At 38.1% G+C, this 24,808-nt stretch overlaps 3 protein-coding genes across 3 annotated transcripts; all 3 read right to left on the reverse strand.

The window, feature by feature from the left end:
- Window positions 1–237: 237 nt before the first annotated feature.
- LOC115419154 (red-sensitive opsin) lies at window positions 238–3,579 on the reverse strand. Its single transcript, XM_030133801.1, has 6 exons — window positions 3,415–3,579; window positions 2,873–3,169; window positions 1,867–2,035; window positions 1,616–1,781; window positions 565–804; window positions 238–461 (listed from the first exon to the last, which is right to left on the reverse strand). The coding sequence occupies exons 1-6, from the start codon at window positions 3,515–3,517 to the stop codon at window positions 363–365; spliced, it is 1,074 nt and encodes a 357-aa protein (XP_029989661.1). The 5' UTR covers window positions 3,518–3,579; the 3' UTR covers window positions 238–362.
- An 8,737-nt stretch (window positions 3,580–12,316) lies between these two features.
- Window positions 12,317–15,597, reverse strand: LOC115419175 (blue-sensitive opsin-like). Its single transcript, XM_030133827.1, has 2 exons — window positions 15,348–15,597; window positions 12,317–12,547 (listed from the first exon to the last, which is right to left on the reverse strand). The coding sequence occupies exons 1-2, from the start codon at window positions 15,525–15,527 to the stop codon at window positions 12,443–12,445; spliced, it is 285 nt and encodes a 94-aa protein (XP_029989687.1). The 5' UTR covers window positions 15,528–15,597; the 3' UTR covers window positions 12,317–12,442.
- Window positions 15,598–17,663: 2,066 nt separating this feature from the next.
- On the reverse strand, window positions 17,664–22,260 carry LOC115419155 (red-sensitive opsin-like). The gene is made up of 6 exons (XM_030133802.1): window positions 22,089–22,260; window positions 21,328–21,624; window positions 20,298–20,466; window positions 20,047–20,212; window positions 17,886–18,125; window positions 17,664–17,783 (listed from the first exon to the last, which is right to left on the reverse strand). The coding sequence occupies exons 1-6, from the start codon at window positions 22,189–22,191 to the stop codon at window positions 17,685–17,687; spliced, it is 1,074 nt and encodes a 357-aa protein (XP_029989662.1). The 5' UTR covers window positions 22,192–22,260; the 3' UTR covers window positions 17,664–17,684.
- Window positions 22,261–24,808: the final 2,548 nt, after the last annotated feature.

Below are 24,808 nucleotides of genomic sequence, written 5' to 3' on the forward strand. Positions count from 1 at the left end.
CTAAAAAAAACATGATCTATAATCAGGTTTTGATTATTCTAACTGGTGTGAACTCTCATAATGTGGAATCTCTTGTTGACAGTCTGGAGAATCTGGAAAATAGTTGCAGTAATTCAATTAAATGTGTCAGTGTTGTCAATAGGATATACTTGAGGTTTCTATTTCCACATCAAAAAAAACAAGAGGATTTATTTTCTTTATGTAAATTTAATTTTTTTTTTTTTTTTTTTGCTTTTGTCATTTGCCGGACACTATATTCACTAGAAAAAAAAAAGGAAATTGTTGAATACAATACATGACAATAATTTACAAATCAAAGTGGATGTAACTTTTCTGCAAAACAAATGTGATCAAACAGAGGTTTATGCAGGAGCCACAGAGGAGACTTCTGTCTTTGATGTAGATACTTCAGACTCATCTGCTACTTCTTTGCCAAAGAGTTGCATGATGCATGAGCGGAACTGACAGGGAAAGAATTAAAAAAAAAGATTAGTTATGTATAAAGTATTGGAGTTTGTATTAGTCTTGGTATTTGAAAACAATGCTAACACACACGATGCTCACCTGTCTGTTCATGAAGACGTAGATGATGGGGTTGTAGATGGTGGCACTCTTGGCAAAGTATGCAGGCATAGCAGCAGCCAGTGGATGGAAGGCATATCCAGGGTTAGCGGCAGCAAAGCAGGCAAAGACGGTGTACGGTCCCCAGCAGAGACAGAACGCCAGGATCATCACAACCACCATTCTGGTCACGTCCCTCTCAGCCTTCTGGGTCGACTCTGATTCTTTCTGCTGCATGGCAACCTGTGACAAACATACAGAGAAAACATAAGATTCAGACACATACACAAAGGATACTAAAGGATGGCTTACAATTTTTAAAACTTGACAAAATTAGGCCGTTGATCCGTGGACAATTGGGAACGTTTAATAAGATTTGGAACCCATCTTTTGTCCTAATTAATGACACACAAATCACACTGACACCAGACTGAGCTGCTAATTGGATAAATTAACATAATATTATATACAGAGGTCACTTTATAGAGTAGTTTATTTTATTTATTTGCATCTTTTTTTGTTTAAACACTATCTATGTATGGTTGTCTCAATGTTCTTTTTATTTTTGTCTTTGGGAAGTGTGGGACTCCTGTTTGTGAACACACGAACCCACTATTTTCACAATCTAAAACCTTAAAACTCATTGACCTTATGGAGTTCAAAACTATTTAAATAACATATAAATCAAAGAATAATTTACTGCCTTGCAATATTCAAGAAATGTTTTGTGAAAGAGAGGGAGGCTATGATTTAAGGGAATCACCACCAAAATTTAATAATTTGTCTCTTGTGCCAGTATCAATATTTCCTGAAAATCATCCAAATCTGCCCATAACTTTTTGAGTTATCTTGCTAACAGACAAACAAACAAACAAACAAACAAACAGACAGACAGACAGACAAACAAATGGACAAACAAACAAACAAACAAACGGACAAACAAACCCCAATGAAAACATAACATCCATTGTTCCTTGGCGGAGGTAATAAACACATTCAGACAGACTCTAAACAACCTGTCATATGTAATAAACCTGCAGTAGAGATGACTTACAGAATGAATGGCCCACCACACTGCGATATAGGACAAGATGATGATGGCCAAAGGAAGGAAGCAACATGTGACCATGAGAACGATCATGTAAGACTGGACTCCAGGGTCTTCGCTGCCGCTGAATACATCAGGTCCACAGGATGTCTTCAGCCCATGAGGCCAGTACCTGAACAAAACACATGCTTAGTGTGCACTGACTAATTCAACGCTCAGGTCCTTTTTACCAAATGTCAGTAAAAACAGTGGGATACCTGCTCCATCCGAAGATAGGGGGGGCACACCAGATCGCTGACCACACCCAGGAGAACACGATCCCACCTAAGGCCCATTTGGCATCGAACTTGACATTTCCAAAAGGCTTGCACACAACAACCCACCTCTCCCAGGAGATGATACTCAGTGACCAAAGAGCAGTGATACCTGGATGAAAAAAGGGACGATTGTAAAAGTAACTACGGTGTAATAATGTGAATAAAACCACAACCAATCCTCTCAATTTGTACTTTAAATAAACACCTTATCTGTATAATTCTTTACATCTTCATTCAACCTGCTACACATTCTTTGCCTTGCAAAGCCTTCATCCAATTAAATAGAGCTGTACATAGGGGTTGGATTAAATGAGTTTATACTTCTTCCTACTCCTTTTCAACCATATGCAAAATTCAGACTTGCATGTCCTTGAAGATAGATTCTGTTCATTTAAATGTTATTTTGTTTTTGTCTTATTTTGCTTAGTTTTGCTTTATTTTGTTTCTTGGCATGTTTGAAATAAATAAATAATTAAACAAACAAACAAACAAACAGAACTTCCATACAAGACATGCCCATTGGTTGCATGAACGTGGTCAGCTCTGTCTGAGGTCGGGGGGGCTATATAACAGTTATATTCAAATTGCATCTCAGTCTACTTCATTTTAGTCAGTTTAAGTTTCGGCTTAGGACAGATCTGATTTTACAAATTTAAATATTCCTCCACGCTTACACACATTTACACATGCTCTTTTTGTTTTATTCTTTGTTTATATTTTCATTGTACTTTGTATATTATTGTTTTATTCCTATTGTCTTTCTTTAAGCAAATGCTGTAATGAGGTCAGATTAATTTTATTAGCTCCACTGGGTTTTCTGAGCTCACCTGCACAATTTGTTTCTTTGTTTTTTTTAATGTTTGATTTGTTGTAGTGCAAAATTTAAAAGACAAAAACTGATCACAACACTTAAACATATTAAAAGAATATAAATTAGACTAATTACCACAGACTGAGACCGTATATCCCTCAAAGACGCACATAGGATGTCCAAGGATGAAGTAGCCAAAGAACTGGTTGCATACACTGATGGTGCTGGCAAAAACTGTCTCTCCAAGATCAGCAATGGCAAGATTGACCAAGATCCAGTTCAGAGGGTGACGCAGCTTCTTGAACTTCGCTGTGGCCACCAAGACGAGACCGTTGGTGAAGACGGACAGAACGACCACAACAAACATCCAGGCTGTTGCAACATTGTAAACCCATCTGGGAGCAATGTGGTAATTAGGACCCTCAAAGGGATCTGTAGGAAAAAAGAAGAGATGGTTAAATTCTACTTAGTATAGCTATAGTTAAGAACTGTGTGGATATATGAGTTAATTACAGTTAAATATGATTAATTTAAGCCAAAGGTGTCCAATCCTGGTTCTCCAGAGCTACTATCCTGCATGTTTTAGATGTTTCCCTCTTCCATCTTTTTATCTTTAAAAAAATACGTGGATAACATGTATTTCTGGTTTGAAATTGCATGAAATTAGAATACTGTACCTTTGGTGTGGTTACTGTTGGTGTAAGTGAATGCAGATCCTCTTGTTGTATCATCATGGTGTCGTCTGGCTGCGTACACCTGTCTTCCCCACTCCTCTGCCATTGTGATGTTTAAAGGAGGCCCTTCAGCAGCCAGAGGTTCCGTCCACTCCAAACTGCCTTGGATGTCTCGTGTTGCACTTCTAACTTTTAGCTTTTATACTCGTGCCTCAAAGTCCTCTGATAGGATTAGGCCACAATTATAGTGAAGTCATGCTACTGAAGAGTGCAGAAGTGAATATGTCACCAACTGTGATTAAAGCACAATCTAATAAGGTTAAGACACTCAAATGCCACAATAATCTTGTTTGAGAGCGGATTTCCATATGCTTAGTTAAAAGTGGAGTAGAAACGAGACCCAGGAATGCAAAATTTGGCTCATTCTCCTTCATATTCCTCTCCATGAGTCGTTCATTGTTGGATATTTCTTACTTCACATTTCTATGAGCACAGAACATTAAAAAAGTTATAAAGCAACACTGAAAATGAAACTTATTTTGTTTTTTTATATACTCACTTTACAGCACTTTTCTTTTGATATTGAAGAAAAATCTTATATATAAACATTTTTGCTGCCTATCACTCATCTTTTACAGAATATTATCTAAAAAATAAACACTAGAGAATTCTGCAGAGTGACGCCATTTTAATTTGTGTATGATACCGTTGTTTTGGCAGGTATACAAGGGCATCAACATGGGCTTAGGAGGTCAGGCACATCTTAAAGCAGCTTAATTGAATGTTGACGTAACAATTATAACAAGTGTTTCAGTTGGCCTTATGTTACTGTTTCAGTTGGCCCGACAAATGTCTTTAATCCCACTGGATTGAAAGTTGACCTCAGAACATGGGATTTTTATCCCAGCCTAGATCCTACAACACATGTCCTAGTTGAAAAGGGCAGGTCATCCGGATTCATAAGAAAGGGCTTTGAGAAAGATGAAAATCATGGATAGGTTTGACGCACTTTAATTCACAGAAAGTCCAATTAATTTATGAAATGACAGAAAGAAACACTGACATATTCAAAAGCCAAGGAGGTAAATTATATTAATTTTAATCTATTTACATATATATATTTTTTATCAGTGGTTTTCATATTTTGAGATCCAGGTTGGGTTGGTATGGGGGTTGCCATTGGTTCGGGGGGGGGGGGGTGTATACTTTGTGTGTCACAAAATCTTGCATCAATATGAAAGAAAATCAATATAAAATATTAGGATAAACTATGCCAATTATCAGTATGAATCTAAGATTTTGCTTAATTATATTATTTGTTTATCTATATTATTGTTTAAAACTGCACCATCTTGTTGTCTTGTTTTGTTTCTGCAACTTTCCTGCTTGTAAATACAGTAGGGTGGGCATAAATAAGCTGTTGCTTCTGCCTACGCCTTTTCACCCATGTTTAACATAGAAATCCAAACTGTATGTATGTATATATCATGTTCTGTTAAATGGACAAAAAATTACTTACTTACTTAGTTACATCATAAAATGTCCATTTTTTTCTTTTTTTTGTATTGTACTTTTGGAGTTGCAGAATGAAAATAACAAATTGATCACCAATAAAGTCTTTATTTTCACAGCATGATCATGTGTAGATCGTGAAAGCCTTCATCAGGAAGTCAAACAAACTGAAGCCTGGAAAACTGGGGGGGGGGGGGGGGGGGGGGGTATTTGTGTGTCACAAAATCTTGTATCATTCATTCATTCATTATCTGAACCCACTTTATCCTCAGTGGGGTCACAGGGGTCGCTTGGAGCCTATCCCAGCTACATAGGGGTGAAGGCGGGGTACACCCTGGACAAGTCACCAGTTCATCGCAGGACATCTTGTATCATAAAATGTGAATTTCTTTCTTTTTTTTTGCATTATACTTTTAGAGATGCACAATGAAAATAAATTTAAAGAAGATAAATAAAACAAGAAAAGCACTCAGAGAGCACAGACCTCCACCAAGACAGATCTGCCCCCCTGTGTTTCTTTGTTTGTTAGCAAGATAACTCAAAAAGTTATGGACGGATTTTCATGAAATTTTCAAGAAATGTTGATACTGGCACAAGGAAGAAATTATTAAATTTTGGTGGTGATCGGGGGTGGGGGGGTCCACGGGGGGGCCCCACGGGGGGGCCCCACTGATCGGCCTTGGCGGAGGTCTGCGCTCTCCGAGTGCTTTTCTAGAAAAGACAGCGCAGACCTCCGCCAAGGCCGATCAGTGGGGCCCCCCCGTGGACCTCCCCGCCCCCCAATCCCTGATCACCACCAAAATTTAATAACTTCTTCCTTGTGCCAGTATCAACATTTCCTGAAAATTTCATGAAAATCCGTCCTTAACTTTTTGAGTTACCTTGCTAACAAACAAACACGCGCGCACGCATGCACACAAAGCAAAGCGATCACAATACCTCCTGGCGGAGGTAAAAAAGCCAAGGAAGTATGCATTCAATCCTCAAAGAAGATGCACATTACCAAGTATGTTTAACATTATTTTACAGACCACACCACACATACCAGTTTGTATCATATAATTATGGGAATGACTGGATGGACATGGAGGAGGCTGGACTGGAGCTGCTGAAATCATTAAAGCTCATTTACTGCTGTCTTTGAAACAAACAGCTTTACTAGGATGTTCTTGAAAGTGAACAATAACTTCATACACTCCAGAACTTACACAGGCTAACATATATATGATAGAAAATGTCAAATAGAAGGTGTTGATGTCTGACATGTATGACATAAAGTTTGGACTTTCCTCTGGACATTTACAGACTTTTGGAATGTCTGATTATTTAATAAAACACACACTTCCACTGCATTTACAGGTAATCGATTACAAGACCATAACATTAATTTGTTACGAAATACTTGCTAAAGTTTTCTGTTTTATCAGCTCATTAAGCTAACATTTAGCATTAGCTCTCCCATGACCCCTTGGAGATGGTTCGTCTCTTTTTGTCCAAAAATGTCAGTTCCTATGACCAAAAAGAGAGAGGTGAGTTCCTTTTAGTCCATTTTCTCCATTTTCTCATTAAGACTTCATTTTGGGAAAAAAAAAAAAAAACAGTTACAGTAAAAGGTGAGAGAAGAGTAAGACAGAGGGCCAAGGGTTACGGGTAAAGGGAAGGGGGCCAAGGGATAGGGGGAAGGGGAAGGGCCAAGGGATAGGGGTAAGGGGGAGGGCCAAGGGGTTGGGGTAAGGGAGAGGGCCAAAGGATTTGGGTAAGAGGAAGGGCCAAGGGGTAGGGCCAAGGGGTAGGGGTAAGAGGAAGCTTCAAGGGGGAGGGGTAAGAGAGAGGGCCAGGGGGTAGGGGTAAGGGGGAGGAGGAAGGGGGAGGGGTAAGAGGGAGGGCCAAGGGGTAGGGGTAAGGGGGAGGGCCAAGGGGGAGGGGTAAGAGCGAGGGCCAAGGGGATAGCGGAAAGGGGGAGGGCCAAGGGGTACGGGTAAGGGGGAGGGCCAAGGGGGAGGGGTAATGGAGAGGGCCAAAGGATTTGGGTAAGAGGGAGGGCCAAGGGGTAGGGCCAAGGGGTAGGGGTAAGAGGAAGCTTCAAGGGGGAGGGGTAAGAGAGAGGGCCAAGGGGTAGGGGTAAGGGGGAGGAGCAAGGGGGAGGGGTAAGAGGGAGGGCCAAGGGGGAGGGGTAAGAGGGAGGGCCAAGGAGATAGCGGAAAGGGGGAGGGCCAAGGGGTACGGGTAAGGGGGTGGGCCAGGGGGTAGGGGTAAGAGGGAGGGCCAAGGGATAGGGGTACGGGGGAGGGCCAAACGGGAGGGGTGGGGGTGGGGGGCGGCAAGGGGTAGGGTAAGGGTAAGGGGGAGGGCCAAGGGGGAGGGGTAAGAGGGAGGGCCAAAGGGTAGGATTAAGGGGGAGGGCCAAAGGGGAGGGATAAGGGGGAGGGCCAAGGGGTGAATTGGTATTGGACCTATGACTTTCTTGGCTGATAAATTGACAAACCTCACATGTAAATGGTGACATAATTCTTCACACAGAATCATTTGTTTTTCCTCCTTTCCTTCATATTTTCACTAATTTGATGCAGTCTGGGGTTAGTCTTGGATTCTGTTTGGTCATTTGTTGATAATAGTACTGTATAGCACTGTTATAATAAAAAACAAAAAAAGAAAAAAACAACCACTGTGTTAAAATGATGATCCTGTGCTGAAGCCCAGAATGACCCAGTGAAATTCATTTCTCATGTTCTGGACGCTCTGGACCAAAGACGATTATTGCGACAGGTCAGCTCCTTCCACCAAACTGATTAACTGTCAGTAATTAGTCCTGGCACGACTGCTCCATAAAACCTTAATCTCTCCGGAAAAACAGTTCACTTGAGGAGAAAGAAAAGGTTAATCGAGTGGGTGTAGTGGTTTATTTTAATCCTGGTTCTGTCTTTTTTTTCTTCTGGCATGTCCACTTGTTGCATCGGGAACGTGTACATTTGAGGAGAACTTCAAATGGGAGCAGGACTTCACATCGAGAAGAGGACGGACCCAAAGAAATGTGTAACATTTTCTTTCATTTTACACTTTTGTCAAATTTGTCTGTGTAAATATTAGAGTTTTATTTTAATGGTAGTTTTTCTGTTTAATCAGCTTCAGTTCTTTGGATAAATCTAACAAAATGATTGAATTTTCTATATCATTACAAACATAAAAAGTTGATTTGCTGATGCTGTTTTTTCATGTGACATTGGTGATGTTTCGAGGGTTGGTCTGGAATTCCGCTAGTTCTGAACTATTCATGTTTGGCAAAAGTTCACTACTAGCAGAACTCAGATTTGCCCCCGACAGGCAACGGAAACCTTCAAGACAAAGACCAGGGTTTAAATCCTGGTTCACACACTCATGGTTTAAGGGACATGTGACCATTAATGAGCATCAGTAATTAGACTGGTGTGAAATGAGACGTGTCCACCTATGGTAAGTGTACACTAGTCAGTTCACACCGGTTAATTATTCTATCCTCATTTATTATTGTGTGTCTTAATAATCTGATCAGGTTCACACTGTCAGGAACATCACGTGATGCAACTTTTTTTTATCTGTCTGATAAGAGAGAAACAAGGAATTTTAATTGTTTGTATTGTTGAGGAATGTGCATCGAGTTTTTTTCTTCTTTCCCATTTTCCTGCGAAACAGATAAAATGTGATGTTTGAGTAACTGTGTCAGTGGTGTTTAACCCTGTAAAGCACAGGTATCAAACATGTGGCACGGGGGCCAAATCCAGCCCACCAAAGGGTCCAGTCCGGCCCCTGGGATGAATTTGTGAAATGGAAAAATTACACTAAGATATTAACAATCATTTTAGTACAAGTTCCACATTCAGACCAATTCAATCTCATAATAACCGATAAATACTCACAACTCAAATTTTTCTCTTTGTAAATGTAAATACAACCTGAAATGTCTTAAGAGAAGTGCAATTTTAATAATATTCCACCTTTTACTAATTATTTTGTGTATCTGTAAATCCACTGTGATCTGTGAGTTGTAATCTACATGTGGAAATGATAAACTAAAGTTAAATAATGTTAAATTTTTTTTTCACTATGTTCATGTTATTCACATTGTTTAAAAGGACAGTTTGTAGATGTAAACATTTTCATCATGTAATTTTACTTTTTTCACTGTAAAACATTAAGAAAAGTTTGGAGTTAATATTATTTACATATTATTATGTTATTATTTTACTGGTCGGGCCCACTTCAGATCAAATTTAGCTGAATGTGGCCCCTGAACTAAAATGAGTTTGACACCCCTGCTGTAAAGACTGAACCATTAAATTACTGACAGAAAATTCCACGTCTTTGAAACCGGAGCCTTTATTGGTCTTTTTTCAAATATCAATTTCCATGTATGAGTTTCAAGTTTTGTATCATATTTGATCCATCGGGTCTCAATGCTCAAATATTATTATTTTTGAATAAACAAAAACATAATATAACACAAAAATGTCTAACAAATTGTTAATTCCTTTTCTAAATGGTCCCAGTTCTTCCTCCTTCCTGGTTAATGACAGTCTTGTAGTGTCACTGGAAAGGCCTCTGGTGAATGAACCCCTCCCCCTGGTGGATTATCTGTGTATTACATGTATCTAATTATATGCATCAGGCTTTTCAAGACAAAAAACTATCACACTGATCATGTAGAGGGCTTCAAAACTAATGGATCAAATATGATACGTTCAGCGTTATAGGGTTAATATTGCCTAAAAAATGGACAGACTTTTGGCCCTTTATTAGTCAGTATATTTTACACACTAAACCCCACCCTCTGCCTTTAACCCTTCACTGGCTGAAACCCACAGGAATGCCACTCACTGCAGAGTAGAAGCACTGGGCTGACATGTCAGGGCCCTGGGGGGCTTGTTCAAGGGTACATGAGCCAACAATTTCTCTGCTGGTTCGGGGAATCGAGCCGGCAACCCTTCGGTCACAAGCTAAGTTCTCTAGCCTCCAGACCATGGGTGTTAACCCATAAAGACCCAAAGACACACCATCGACCAAAAGCATCTACTGATCTAAAATATTTAACCACTGTTGATCCACTAATCCTATCAATACATGCAAATAATTGGTGTAAAATGCAGTTTGTCATCTTTTCATGGTCATCAGATATGACCCATTCGGACGTTCAAAGGGTCCGTAGTTAACAAAGAAACACTGTCATCTTCTACAACATTAATTCGCCAGTAAAACCCATGGAGTTTGATGAATGACAGTGGGTGGAAATGCTTGTTTTTATGTTCAGTTATTGACATCTTTGCTGAAAAAGTCACTTTTTCTTCAGTTTTCTCTGTTTCTGATATAATAATCCTCAACTTTAATCTGAGTTTCATGAACATCTACATGATAAGTGAATTAAATATAGCAAAATGTATGATATTCGCTGAAAAAACACAAAATACAGAGGATAATATTATCATAAATGGAGATAAATCACTTATGAAAGGTTAAATCTTAAGAAAAATGTGCTTGGGAACTGCCACAAAAATAGCACTGGGTCTTTATGGGTTAAACATAAGGTCCATGGGCCAAAACCGGCTGCCAAATGGTCTAATCTGGACCATGGGGGGATTTTCAGATAGACAACAAATGACTCTGAAAATACTGACAGCCAAAGGTGTTCAGAGGACACATACAGATCAGTGTGATATTAAGGAAACATTGCATAATAACCTACAAGTAATGACAAGTTTTCTCCTTGGTCTAATGCAGTTGTTTCTTGGTATTTCAGTTTCAGTTTTACCTACGGAGCAATATAACGTCTGCCCCCCGCCAGCCCAGTTGCAAAATAATTGTCATGGGTGGGGTGGGGGGGTGGAACAGACATTATATTGCCCCGTAGGTAAAGCCCCCCATCACCTCATCATCATTAAACTCATAATAGAGAACATTATTCTGACTTTTACCTGATCCTACGAATACATTATGAAAATATTTACATTTACTAATCCTGTCACAATAAAATGTGAATAACCTGAACACCTGAAATTTCTTACAAAAAATAGGTGCAATTTTAACAATATAATGCCCATTAGTAGATTTTTTCTACATTTGGAGAAATTGTGTTAATAATAATCTGTGACGTAATTGAAATTGCACATATATTTTAAATAAATATTTCAGGATGTACATGACTGTTCAGGTTTAGCTTTCACATTAAAACAAAGACAAAACTTTGGATTATTATTTATTATTATTTGGATTATTGTGTTTATTATTTTACTCCAGATCACAGTGGGTTGAATGTGTCCCCTGAACTAACATGAGTCTGACATTCCTGCTCTAATTATTCATTATTAACAGATCATCATGTGACCAGGACAATGGTAATAGATTGACTAATAAGCATCTTTCATTTAATGTGTTTAAGAAGAGGTGCACAAAAAAATGTTCAACTGTGACTTTTATTTTATAGTTCTATTTCTGAAGCTCTTATGTTCACCTGTCAGGGCAGATCTAATGTATCTACCATTCGTTGAGACACATGGTTTCTTCAGTGACTCCTTCACCCACTAAACAGCTTTAAGACTGGAGCAGTTTTGGAGAATGACCAGCACTGGACAGATGTCCAGAAGTCCACTTAAGGACTAGTGAGAGGTATGGCAAAGCTTCTGTAACCCTTAAAGACCCAAACATCCACCTTTAACCCATGAAGATCCAAACGTCCACCTTTAACCCTTAAAGACCCAGAAAGACCCAAACGTCCACCTTTAACCCATAAAGACCCATAAAGACCCAAACGTCCACCTTTAACCCATAAAGACCCAAACATCTACCTTTAACCCATAAAGACCCAAACGTCCACCTTTAACCCATAAAGACCCTTAAAGATGTAAAATACAGTTCTTCAGCTTTTCATGGTCATCAGATATGACCCATTTGGACATTCAGAGGCTCCATAGTTACCGTGGAAGCACCATCATTATTAATTTAATCCCTATAACATTTGATATGTTAGTATATTTTGTGGATATTAAAGTAACTACATTGTACATACAAAAAAACAACATGTATTTCTTTTTAGACAATGGTGATGAAACACATGATACTCACAGGTTTTTTTCTTTACATGTTTATTGAATGATCATTAACAGCTTTGTATGAGTGGTTCTGTCAGCAGAGCTTATGTCATGTTTCACTGTGGCAATATCTTACGTATCATAAAATTTTGTATATTAATATATAATGTTCCTCCGTTAACAGAAGACATTTGAATTCTAAAACAGGCATTTGCATCAAAATTGTCACTGAATAAGGATTCCTCTGTTTCTCCACTGACCTCTTACTGAATGAAGTAGAAGGATCATGACAGAAAAGATCATGAAACAGAATTAAATTGTCATTATTGGTGTATTTCTTTATTTTTTCACATTTTTTTCATTACATATCATATATTTTCCTGAGAACATTACAGTGCTATTTGTTATACGCTCTTTCCATTCAGTGCTATTTACAATATGTGAGTTTATGAACCATAAACAGTTTAAGCCGGTCCCACTTTGGAGACTTCTGTGGCCAATGAAGCTGCTGAAGACTCATCGTCATCGCTGCTGCTCATCCCCAACATTTTCTTCAGACATGAACAGAACTATGAGGAAAAGGAAAGTAAATGTAAAGGTTAATTCAGACGGAATATCATCGGTTTCATTAGTAACACCATGAATGAATAAAAGGTCACAGCAAAAAGGTCACATGAAATCATACTCACAATAAGACACAAAAAAGGTTGTTTTTGTAAATAAAGGTTCATTCTGGTTTGTTTTGCATATTTAAAAGGAAACCAACAGAGGGCGCTACAGTCATTATCAAACTCTTATCTCTGACCTACTCGTTTGTTTCTATCAACATACACTGGAATACCCCACCAGAAGGAAAGATTTGTTTTTCATTGAGCACTCATAGAAACGTCAGCAAAAATATAAGAGCATTATTTCAGAAAGATATTGTCTCTATCCTGTGTGTAATATCATATTGGAAAAGTTTTGTTGATATTTATTGGATCAAAATTTGGATGATTCCCCATAAATGCCTTTATTACCAACAAGGTTAAAGCAGTATCCTTCAGAATTCTTCACAGATATTACCCTGCTAACCACTACATGTTGAAAATCAAAACAGATTTTAACATAAACTGTTCATTTTGTGGGACCATCCACAGACTGAGCTGCACCAAGAACCTGTGGAAGGACTTCAGCAGGTTTAATATCCACCATGTTTTCACAGACTTTGTCATATCATGGCAAAATGTATTATTTTGTTTTTACAGATACCCCAAATAGAAAAAAAAACAAAAAACAACAACATTGTTTTAAGAATTAATTTATTTCTCTTACTTGCTAAATTTTTCATTCACAAACGTAAGTTCTGTAAGACAAAGCCAAATATTATTTACTTTTTGAAAGATGTTGAACTTTATTTAAAGCTGTGCAATAAATCTGGAAACAAAAAGGCTCTAAAAACCATCAGTATTTGCTCTGATTTGGACATTAAGTTTATGCTTCTTCCTACTCCTTTTCCACCATGCAAAATTCAGACTTGCACATATTTGAAGATAGATTCTGGTCATTTAAATGTTATTATCATCATTATTATTATTATTTTTTTTTTTTTGGTCTTAATTTGCTTCGTCTTGTTTTGTTTCTTTGCATGTTTGAAATAAATAAATAAATAAATAAAATAGTGAATAAATTATATCGTAGTCCACTCCCTCTGGCAAACTTATTATGTTATTTTCTTATTGTATACATTGTTGGTTTACTCTACTTCATTTGATAAAGATTCAATGGAAAAAAATACAAAAGCAAAAAAAAAAAAACAAAAAACACTGTAATAAATATTTATTCATTTATTAGTTCAGGAAATGATGGTAACTAAGTGGCATAATATTATTGAATAGATTGCAAATAATCAATAAAAATGTGCATTTCAAATTTGTTTAATACAGCCTAAATACTTCATATAAACAAATTAGTTCAACAGGAAATATGGATGTAAAACTGTTGAATATCAGTCAAAATGATGGATCTATTAAAGTCTCGTGTAACATGAAGTTCAATTTCATTAGAATTTAATCTTTATCAAGTAAATAGTCTAATCCATAATAATGAATTTCATAAATTCACAAGATTTGCATAAATGATATAAATATGTAATATGTGTAAAATGTAATGTATTGAAACATGTTTATAACCTTTAATAATCAAACTAGGACTAAACTTTATATTTGTTTATGAGATATTATTTCACAACCCAGGAATATTAGGTGGAAATGTACAAATATTTGCATACAATTTGACTTTTATCACTTCATTTTAAAATTAGTGCGTTGACCCTTTGAGGAACCAGGGTTCTAGATCCTCTGATCCACTTCAGTTCTTGACTTTCTTTCCTTTCTTGGTCAATTCCATTCTCATTTTCAGTTGAATAACCTCTCAGTTGACACGTCTGTTTCTGCACAGGACATTTGACACCATGGCAGTGGAGCCTTATTGTTAATCTGTTGCTAGGTAACCCACTTCAATGATGATTCTATGATTCTGGGCATAGCAACGTGATCGTAAGGCTATTGTATTCCAAAAGGACTAATATCTCCCAAAATATTGGTCCTATCAACTTACTGTTTTCACTCACTGTTTTCACTAGTCTGTTCATTGATCATAAATACATAAAAATGACAAACTGCAGCAGTCTGCTCTGTACAGAGTTAGTGTGATGCCATAGACACACACACACAGTCCACTTTCCTTTTCTAATAAATACATTTCATGAACAAGGTCAGTTGACATGAATGATGCTAAAACTGTCTTTTGTCTTATTTATTCAGTAAATCCTTGCCTGACTTGTGTTTCTCTCCTGGCTCAAGGTTCAAGGTTAAGGTTACTTTATTTATACCTTTGGGTAGATTTGTTTTGCAGACACTGTGATTGCATTTGGCATTACAATAAAACACACATTGAACCTGTTAGGCAGGTACTTGATCGAGTGTCAAGACAAGACAGAAAGTGCTCAGTGTTCCTTCATTCATCAGTATAGCAGCATGGATAAGTAAAAGGATAATAAATAAATAAGATCAAATAAATAAAAACTAGATGCAATAAAACACAATAAAAACCTCAAAAAGATAAACACAGTCTCGGGGATAAAAACCAGGATAAGAACATAAAATTTAAAGATTAGAAGTCACAATAATAATAAATAGAGCAAAGAAATAGGATAAATAATTAAATAGGTAAAACAAAGTGTAATGTCACTATTTCTTATTGAGCTCAGTGATGGCAACAGGAACAAAGCTGTTTTATAACGCTGTGTCCTGCACTTGGGACTAAGAACCACCGTCCAGAGGAAAGGAGCTGAAATATGAGGGGCTGTTCTGTAGTCCCTGAACTCACCTGTTTATTCAGGAGGATGTAGATAACGGGGTTATAAACGGTGGAGGCTTTGGACAGACAGGAGGGGATGGTGGCCAGTCTCAGGTCAAACGGCTGCCCACGGTTGTTCACCACCCACAGAGCAAAGGAAGCGTAGGGCATCCAGCAGACCAGGAAGCCCAGCACCATGACCACCACCATCCTGGTCACCTCCCGCTCCGCCTTCTGGGTGGAGGCGGACTCAGCCTGAGCTTTGGCAGCCTGGAGATGGAGAGGATGGAACAGAGCAATTTACATGAGGAATTCACTGATTAAAACTCATTTCATTGTTTAGGTAGGTAGGTAGGTAGCAGTGGCGATTTCTCATAGACTGCAAGGGAAGCCTGGCTTCCCCTAAAATTACGAAAATTAAATGGTTAAATATGTTCGGTTGTGTTGACAATTTATTGACTACAAATGTGTTAGAACACGTTCATCTCAAAGACGAGTTCGTTCAGAATCAGCTTTATCACAAACCAACGGACGAGATGTTGTTCACTTCTCATCCATTCCCGTTGTGCTGTTTTCTCATTCTATCTCTGCTCAGTGCATTTGTCCGTAGACTGCGGGCGTCTCTGGGCTTCAATGGGACTGAATGGGACTGTTTTTTTCATTGCGTCAAAACTAGATGGTAATTGGGTAAATACCATGATGTTGTCCCGCCCCCGGACGCTGGGAGTCTCTGGGGGTGAATGGAGCTGTGGGCGGAGCTTGGCCGGGCTGGACGCCAGAATCCCACGTGCTGATTGGAGGATCAGTCGAAAGGCTGAATCCCGTTTGATTGACAGCTGTTTTCAGATCTGCTCCTTCACTGACACAGTTCAGTTTAATACCGTCGCACATTCTGCTGTGAAATCAAAGAGAAACCAGTACGAAATTACTCGTTCATTTCTTGCACCGTAAATAAAACACACTCATTGTACTTCCTTGTTTCAATTTAACATAGTTTCAGCGTTTTCCTGTTTCAGTTCCATAATTTAATCATTTCTTGTTCGAGTTTAATATCGTTTTGTAGATAGTTAAATCAATCATACTGTCGGCTAGGTCAGAGTGAAAGGAGCATCTCTAGTTTAAAAAGGCTGAAGTCTTACACCCACAACACAATGGGCCAAGGCAATCTAAGCAGCCTAGCTCTGCTGGACATTGAGAGGACACTGGTCCAGTCCCTGTAAAAGACGCTGACTTGGTACCATAATAATAATAATAATAATAATAATAATAATAATAATAATAATAATAATAATAATAATAGTCACTGACCATTTTCTTAAAAAGGAACGGAGGGCCGAATTTATGTTTAAATAACTTGACAATTTTTTTATGTAAGCCGACAATGAGCTTCCCCTGTCTGAAAGATGAGCAGCCGCTACTGGTAGACAGACAGACAGACAGACAGACAGACAGACAGACAGACAGACAGACAGATAGATAGATAGATAGATAGATAGATAGATAGATAGATAGATAGATAGATAGATAGATAGATAGATAGATAGATAGATAGATAGATAGATAGATAGATAGATAGATAGATAGATAGATAGATAGATAGATAGATAGATAGATAGATAGATAGATAGATAGATAGATAGATAGATAGATAGATATCCTTTCCCAAATACCCCCCCACTGCATCCTAACTTTCCTGTACCTTTACCCAAACCCTCCTACTGTGTGTGTTAATTTTCTTGAAAGGTAACAGAAGGTGACTCTTTGTTAATACCTGGGGCTCTTTATTTAATCAAAAGGCCCTTTGAAGAGACTGGAAGAATCACTTCCAAATGGGATTCACTCTATAAAAGGTGGATCTTGTGAGAAGCTCTTTGTCTTTTCTTCACAATCGCCGCTCATGTGCAGAACTGACCTTTCTTTGCAAAGAAATAAAATCTTGTTGGCCGACAGAAGTCTCTATTTCATTATTCACCAGCACCAGAGCAAAAATTTCCCTAACATTTTCACTGCTCCTAAAAAAACATAATCTATAATCAGGTTTTGATTATTCTAACTGGTGTGAACTCTCATAATGTGGTATCTCTTGTTGACAGTCTGGAGAATCTGGAAAATAGTTGCAGTAATTCAATTAAATGTGTCAGTGTTGTCAGTAGGATATACTTGAGGTTTCTATTTCCACATCAAAAAAGACAAGATGATTTATTTTCTTTATGTACATTTATTTATTTATTTTTTTTTGCTTTTGTCATTTGCCACACACTATATTTACTAGAAAAAATGTAAATTGTTGAATACAATACATGACAATAATTTACAAATCAAAGTGGATGTAACTTTTCTGCAAAACAAATGTGATCAAACAGAGGTTTATGCAGGAGCCACAGAGGAGACTTCTGTCTTTGACGTAGATACTTCAGACTCATCTGCTACTTCTTTGCCAAAGAGTTGCATGATGCATGAGCGGAACTGACAGGGAAAGAATTAAAAAAAAGATTAGTTATGTATAAAGTATTGGAGTTTGTATCAGTCTTGGTATTTGAAAACAATGCTCACACACACGATGCTCACCTGTCTGTTCATGAAGACGTAGATGATGGGGTTGTAGATGGTGGCACTCTTGGCAAAGTATGCAGGCAGGGCAGCAGCCAGTGGATGGAAGGCATATCCAGGGTTAGCGGCAGAAAAGCAGGCGAAGATGGTGTATGGTCCCCAGCAGAGACAGAACGCCAGGATCATCACAACCACCATTCTGGTCACGTCCCTCTCAGCCTTCTGGGTCGACTCTGATTCTTTCTGCTGCAGGGCAACCTGTGACAAACATACAGAGAAAGCATAAGATTCAGACACATACACAAAGGATACTAAAGGATGGCTTACAGTTTTTAAAACTTGGCAAAATTAGGCCTTTGATCCATTGACAATTGGGAAAGTTTAATAAGATTTGGAACCCATCTTTTGTCCTAATTAATGACACACAAATCACACTGACACCAGACTGAGCTGCTGATTGGATAAATTAACATAATATTATATACGGAGGTCACTTTATAGGGTAGTTGATTTTATTTATTTGCATCTTTTTTGTTTAAACACTATCTATGTATGGTTTGTCTCAATGTTCTTTTTATTCTTGTCTTTGGGAAGTGTGGGACTCCTGTTTGTGAACACACGAACCCACTATTTTTACAGTCTAAAACCTTAAAACTCATTGACCTTCTGGAGTTCAAAACTATTTAAATAACATAAAGCAAAGAATAACTTACTGCCTGGCAATATTCAGGAAATGTTTTGTGAAAGAGAGGGAGGCTATGATTTAAGGGAAAAGTTAAATTTACAGATTCATCAAGTACGCACTAGGTTAAAAAGTTTCTGTATCACCATCTGTGGAGGAAAACTGTGTGGAGATAAAACAAATATCAAACAGAATTCCGTTTATAAAAAGATACACTAGATATACTTCCCTCTAGTGTTTATTTATTTATCTATTTTATCTATTTATTTTTTCTTTTTAAGAACTTCCACGCTTTGTAGCATTTTTGATACTTTTCATTTCTGTATAAAAGCCCTGTTTGTTAACATTAAGCAACATTGTACTATTGTCATGGAGCAAGTGAAAACTCCAATAAAAACTTGAATTACCAAAAAAAAAAAAAAAAAGATAGAAAGAATTGATTCTTATGAGGTCCAGTATTTAATAATGACAATGAGGGCTGTTTGTTTATGGATAATGTTGAAGTGATAAATATGCTGTAATTATTGAAGAAAACTGTTGAAATGTTGAGTCTATTTGTATGACTGTACTGCCATGATCATATTGTTGTGTATTTTTCAATTACTGCATTATGTATTACTTGTGGTTGAATGATAAAATTAGAAAAAAAATATTGTTTGATTCTTTTATTAAGTTAGTGATAAAGGTGTAAAAGCACTTGAGGGGTTGGATTAAATCAGTTTATACTTCTTCCTACTCCTTTTTGACCAAATGCAAAATTCAGACTTGTACGTACTTGAAAATAAATTCTATTTATATATATGTTATTTTATCTTTGTCTTATTTTGCTTTGTTTTATTTAGTTTCTTTGTATGTTCAAAATACATAAATAAATGAATAAATTTTTCAGGGTATTTCGCCATACATGCTTCACCTGGGGGCATGGCTTAGAGTTAGAGGATAACTGGATCATGACACCGCACCGACACAAGACCCTGCACCAAACACATCAGTGACGCAGGACGTAACCCCGCCCCAGGTACAAAATGCCCCCCAAAAATACGAGTCCCAAGGAAGTGTACCAGAAAGGGGAAGGTGCGGTCATTTTGTTTCATTTTAGGAGAATCTGTCCAACTGTCATATTGATGTTTTGTAGCCTGCATAAAATCAATAAAAAGATGTTTAACTTGAAAAGCACTTGGAGAGAGCAGACCTCCAACAAGGCAGATCACCCCCCCCTAATCACCACCAAAATTTAGTAATGTGTCTCTTGTGCCAGTATCAACATTTCCTGAAAATTTCATCCAAATCTGCCCGTAACATTTTGAGTTATCTTGCTAACAGACAAACAAACAAACAGACAACAAACAAACAAGCAAACAAACAAACAAACAGACAAACAGACAAACCCCAATGAAAACATAACATCCATTGTTCCTTGGCGGAGGTAATAAACACATTCAGACAGACTCTAAACAACCTGTCATATGTAATAAACCTGCAGTAGAGATGACTTACAGAATGAATGGCCCACCACACTGCGATATAGGACAAGATGATGATGGCCAAAGGAAGGAAGCAACATGTGACCATGAGAACGATCATGTAAGACTGGACTCCAGGGTCTTCATTGCCGCTGAATACATCAGGTCCACAGGATGTCTTCAGCCCATGAGGCCAGTACCTGAACAAAACACATGCTTAGTGTGCACTGACTAATTCAACGCTCAGGTCCTTTTTACCAAATGTCAGTTAAAACAGTGGGATACCTGCTCCATCCGAAGATAGGGGGGGCACACCAGATCGCTGACCACACCCAGGAGAACACGATCCCACCTAAGGCCCATTTGGCATCGAACTTGACATTTCCAAAAGGCTTGCACACAACAACCCACCTCTCCCAGGAGATGATACTCAGTGACCAAAGAGCAGCGATACCTGGATGAAAAAAGGGACGATTGTAAAAGTAACTACGTTGTAATAATGTGAATAAAACCACAACCAATCCTCTCAATTTGTACTTTAAATAAACACCTTATCTGTATAATTCTTTACATCTTCATTCAACCTGCTACACATTCTTTGCCTTGCAAAGCCTTCATCCAATTAAATAGAGCTGTACATAGGGGTTGGATTAAATGAGTTTATACTTCTTCCTACTCCTTTTCAACCATATGCAAAATTCAGACTTGCATGTCCTTGAAGATAGATTGTGTTCATTTAAATGTTATTTTGTTTTTGTCTTAATTTGCCCAGTTTTGTTTTATTTTGTTTCTTTGCATGTTTGAAATAAATAAATAATTTAAAAAAGAAAACAAACAAACAGAACTTTCATACAAGACATACCCATTGGTTGCATGGATGTGGTCAGTTCTGTATGAGGTCCAGGGGGAGGGGGGGGGGGGCTCAGCTATGTAACAGTTATATCCAACTTGCATCTCAGTCTACTTCATTTTAGTCAGTTTAAGTTTCGGCTTAGGACAGATCTGATTTTACAAATTTAAATATTCCTCCACGCTTACACACATTTACACATGCTCTTTTTGTTTTATTCTTTGTTTATATTTTCATTGTACTTTGTATGTTATTGTTTTATTCCTATTGTCTTTCTTTAAGCAAATGCTGTAATGAGGTCAGATTAATTTTATTAGTCCCACTGGGTTTTCTGAGCTCACCTGCACAATTTGTTTCTTTGTCCTAATGTTTGATTCGTTGTTATGCAAAATTAAAAAAAAAAAAAAAAAAAAACCTGATTGCAACACTTGAACATATTAAAACAACATAAGTTAGACTAATTACCACAGACTGAGACCGTGTATCCCTCAAAGACACACATAGGATGTCCAAGGATGAAGTAGCCAAAGAACTGGTTGCATACACTGATGGTGCTGGCAAAAACTGTCTCTCCAAGATCAGCAATGGCAAGATTGACCAAGATCCAGTTCAGAGGGTGACGCAGCTTCTTGAACTTTGCTGTGGCCACCAAGACGAGACCATTGGTGAAGACGGACAGAACGACCACAACAACCATCCAGGCTGTTGTAAGGTTGTAAACCCATCTGGGAGCAATGTGGTAATTAGGACCCTCAAAGGGATCTGTAGGAAAAAAGAAGAGATGGTTAAATTCTACTTAGTATAGCTATAGTTAAGAACTGTGTGGATATATGAGTTAATTACAGTTAAATATGATTCATTTAAGCCAAGGGTGTCCAATCCTGGTTCTCCAGAGCTACTATCCTGCATGTTTTAGAAGTTTCCCTCTTCCAACACAGCTGATTCATAAGATAAGCCTATCATCAAGCGCTGCAGAAGACTGATAATGACTGTCAGGTGTGTTGGAAGAGGGAAACATAGAAAACATACAAGATAGTAGATCTGGAGGACCAGGATTCGACACCCCTGTAGTATTAAGCAGTTCAAGGACAGACTTTTACATTATTTTGCACTGTCAGTTAAAACCTTCCAACATAATAACTTCACATATACATATTTTATCTTTAAAAAATACATAGATAACATGTATTTCTGGTTTGAAATTGCATGAAATTAGAATACTGTACCTTTGGTGTGGTTACTGTTGGTGTAAGTGAATGCAGATCCTCTTGTTGTATCGTCATGGTGTCGTCTGGCTGCGTACACCTGTCTTCCCCACTCCTCTGCCATTGTGATGTTTAAAGGAGGCCCTTCAGCAGCCAGAGGTTCCGTCCACTCCAAACTGCCTTGGATGTCTCATGTTGCACTTCTAACTTTTAGCTTTTATACCCATGCCTCAAAGTCCTCTGATAGGATTAGGCCACAATTATAGTGAAGTCATGCTACTGAAGAGTGCAGAAGTGAATATGTCACCAACTGTGATTAAAGCACAATCTAATAAGGTTAAGACACTCAAATGCCACAATAATCTTGTTTGAGAGCGGATTTCCATATGCTTAGTTAAAAGTGGAGTAGAAACGAGACCCAGGAATGCAAAATTTGGCTCATTCCCCTTCATATTCCTCTCCATGAGTCGTTCACTGTTGGATATTTCATACTTCATATTTCTTTGAGCACAGAACATTAAAAAAGTTATAAAGCAACACTGAAAATGAAACGTATATATTTTTTTAATATACTCACTTTACGGCACATTTCTTTTGATATTGAAGAAAAATCTTATATATAAACATTTTTGCTGTCTATCACTCATCTCTTACAGAATACTATCTAAAAAATAAACACTAGAGAATTCTGTAGAGTGACGCCATTTAAATTTTTGTATGATACTGTTGTTTTGGCAGGTGTACAAGGGCATCAACATGGGCTTAGGAGGTCCGGCACATCTTAAAGCAGCTTAATTGAACGTTGACGTAACAATTATAACAAGGGTGTCAGTTGGCCTTATGTTACTGTTTCAGTTGGCCTGACATACGTCTTTAATCCCACCGGATTGAAAGTTGACCTCAGAAAATGGGATTTTTATCCCAGCCTAGATCCTACAACACATGTCCTGGTTGAAAAGGGCAGGTCATCCGGATTTATAAGAAAGGGCTTTGAGAAAGATGAGAATCATGGGTAGGTCTGACGAACTTTAATTCACAGAAAGTCCAATTAATTTATGAAATAACAGAAAGAAACACTGACATATTCAAAAGCCAAGGAGGTAAATTATATTAATTCTACCAAGGGGTAGGGGTAAGAGGGAGGGCCAAAGGGTTGGATTAAGGGGGAGGGCCAAAGGGGAGGGATAAGGGGGAGGGCCAAGGGGGAGGGGTAAGAGGGAGGGCCAAGGTGCAGGGGTAAGTGGGAGGGCAAAAGGGAGGGGTAAGAGGGAGGGCCAAGGTGCAGGGGTAAGTGGGAGGGCAAAAGGGAGGGGTAAGAGGGAGGGCCAAAGTGCAGGGGTAAGTGGGAGGGCAAAAGGGAGGGGTAAGAGGGAGGGCCAAAGTGCAGGGGTAAGTGGGAGGGCAAAAGGGAGGGGTAAGGGGGTAGGCCAAGGGGTAGGGGTAAGAGGGAAGGCCAAGGGGTAGGGGTGTGGGGGTGGGCCTAGGGGTGAATTGGTATATGACCTATGACTTTCTTGGCTGATAAATTGACAAACCTCACATGTAAATGGTGACATAATTCTTCACACAGAATCATTTGTTTTTCCTCCTTTCCTTCATATTTTCACTAATTTGATGCAGTCTGGGGTTAGTCTTGGATTCTGTTTGGTCATTTGTTGATAATAGTACTGTATAGCACTGTTATGATAAAAAAACAAAAAAAGAAAAAAACAACCACTGTGTTAAAATGATCCTGTGCTGAAGCCCAGAATGACCCAGTGAAATTCATTTCTCATGTTCTGGACGCTCTGGACCAAAGACGATTATTGCGACAGGTCAGCTCCTTCCACCAAACTGATTAACTGTCAGTAATTAGTTCTGGTATGACTGCTCCGTAAAACCTTAATCTCTCCGGAAAAACAGTTCACTTGAGGAGAAAGAAAAGGTTAATCGAGTGGGTGAAGTGGTTTATTTTAATCCTGGCTCTGTCTTTTTTTTCTTCTGGCATGTCCACTTGTTGCATCGGGAACGTGTACATTTGAGGAGAACTTCAAATGGGAGCAGGACTTCACATCAAGAAGAGAACGGACCCAAAGAAATGTGTAACATTTTCTTTCATTTTACACTTTTGTCAAATTTGTCTGTGTAAATATCAGAGTTTTATTTTAATGGTAGTTTTTCTGTTTAATCAGCTTCAGTTCTTTGGATAAATCTAACAAAATGATTGAATTTTCTATATCATTACAAACATAAAAAGTTGATTTGTTGATGCTGTTTTTTCATGTGACATTGCTGATGTTTTGAGGGTTGGTCTGGAGCTCCGCTAGTTCTGAACTATTCATGTCTGGCAAAGTTCACTACTAGCAGAACTCAGATTTGCCCCTGACAGGCAACGGAAACCTTCAAGACAAAGACCAGGGTTTAAATCCTGGTTCACACACTCATGGTTTAAGGAACATGTGATCATTAAGGAGCATCAGTAATTAGACTGGTGTGAAATGAGACGTGTCCACCTATGGTAAGTGTACACTATTCAGTTCACACCGGTTAATTATTCTATCCTCATTTATTATTGTGTGTCTTAATAATCTGATCAGGTTCATACTGTCAGGAACATCACGTGATGCAACTTTTTTTATCTGTTTGATAAGAGAGAAACAAGGAATTTTAATTGTTTGTATTGTTGAGGAATGTGCATCGAGTTTTTTTTCTTCTTTCCCATTTTCCTGCGGAACAGATAAAATGTGATCTTTGAGTAACTG

The sequence above is a fragment of the Sphaeramia orbicularis genome, chromosome 5 (genome assembly GCF_902148855.1).
Source record: "Sphaeramia orbicularis chromosome 5, fSphaOr1.1, whole genome shotgun sequence".
Lineage (NCBI taxonomy): Eukaryota > Metazoa > Chordata > Actinopteri > Kurtiformes > Apogonidae > Sphaeramia > Sphaeramia orbicularis.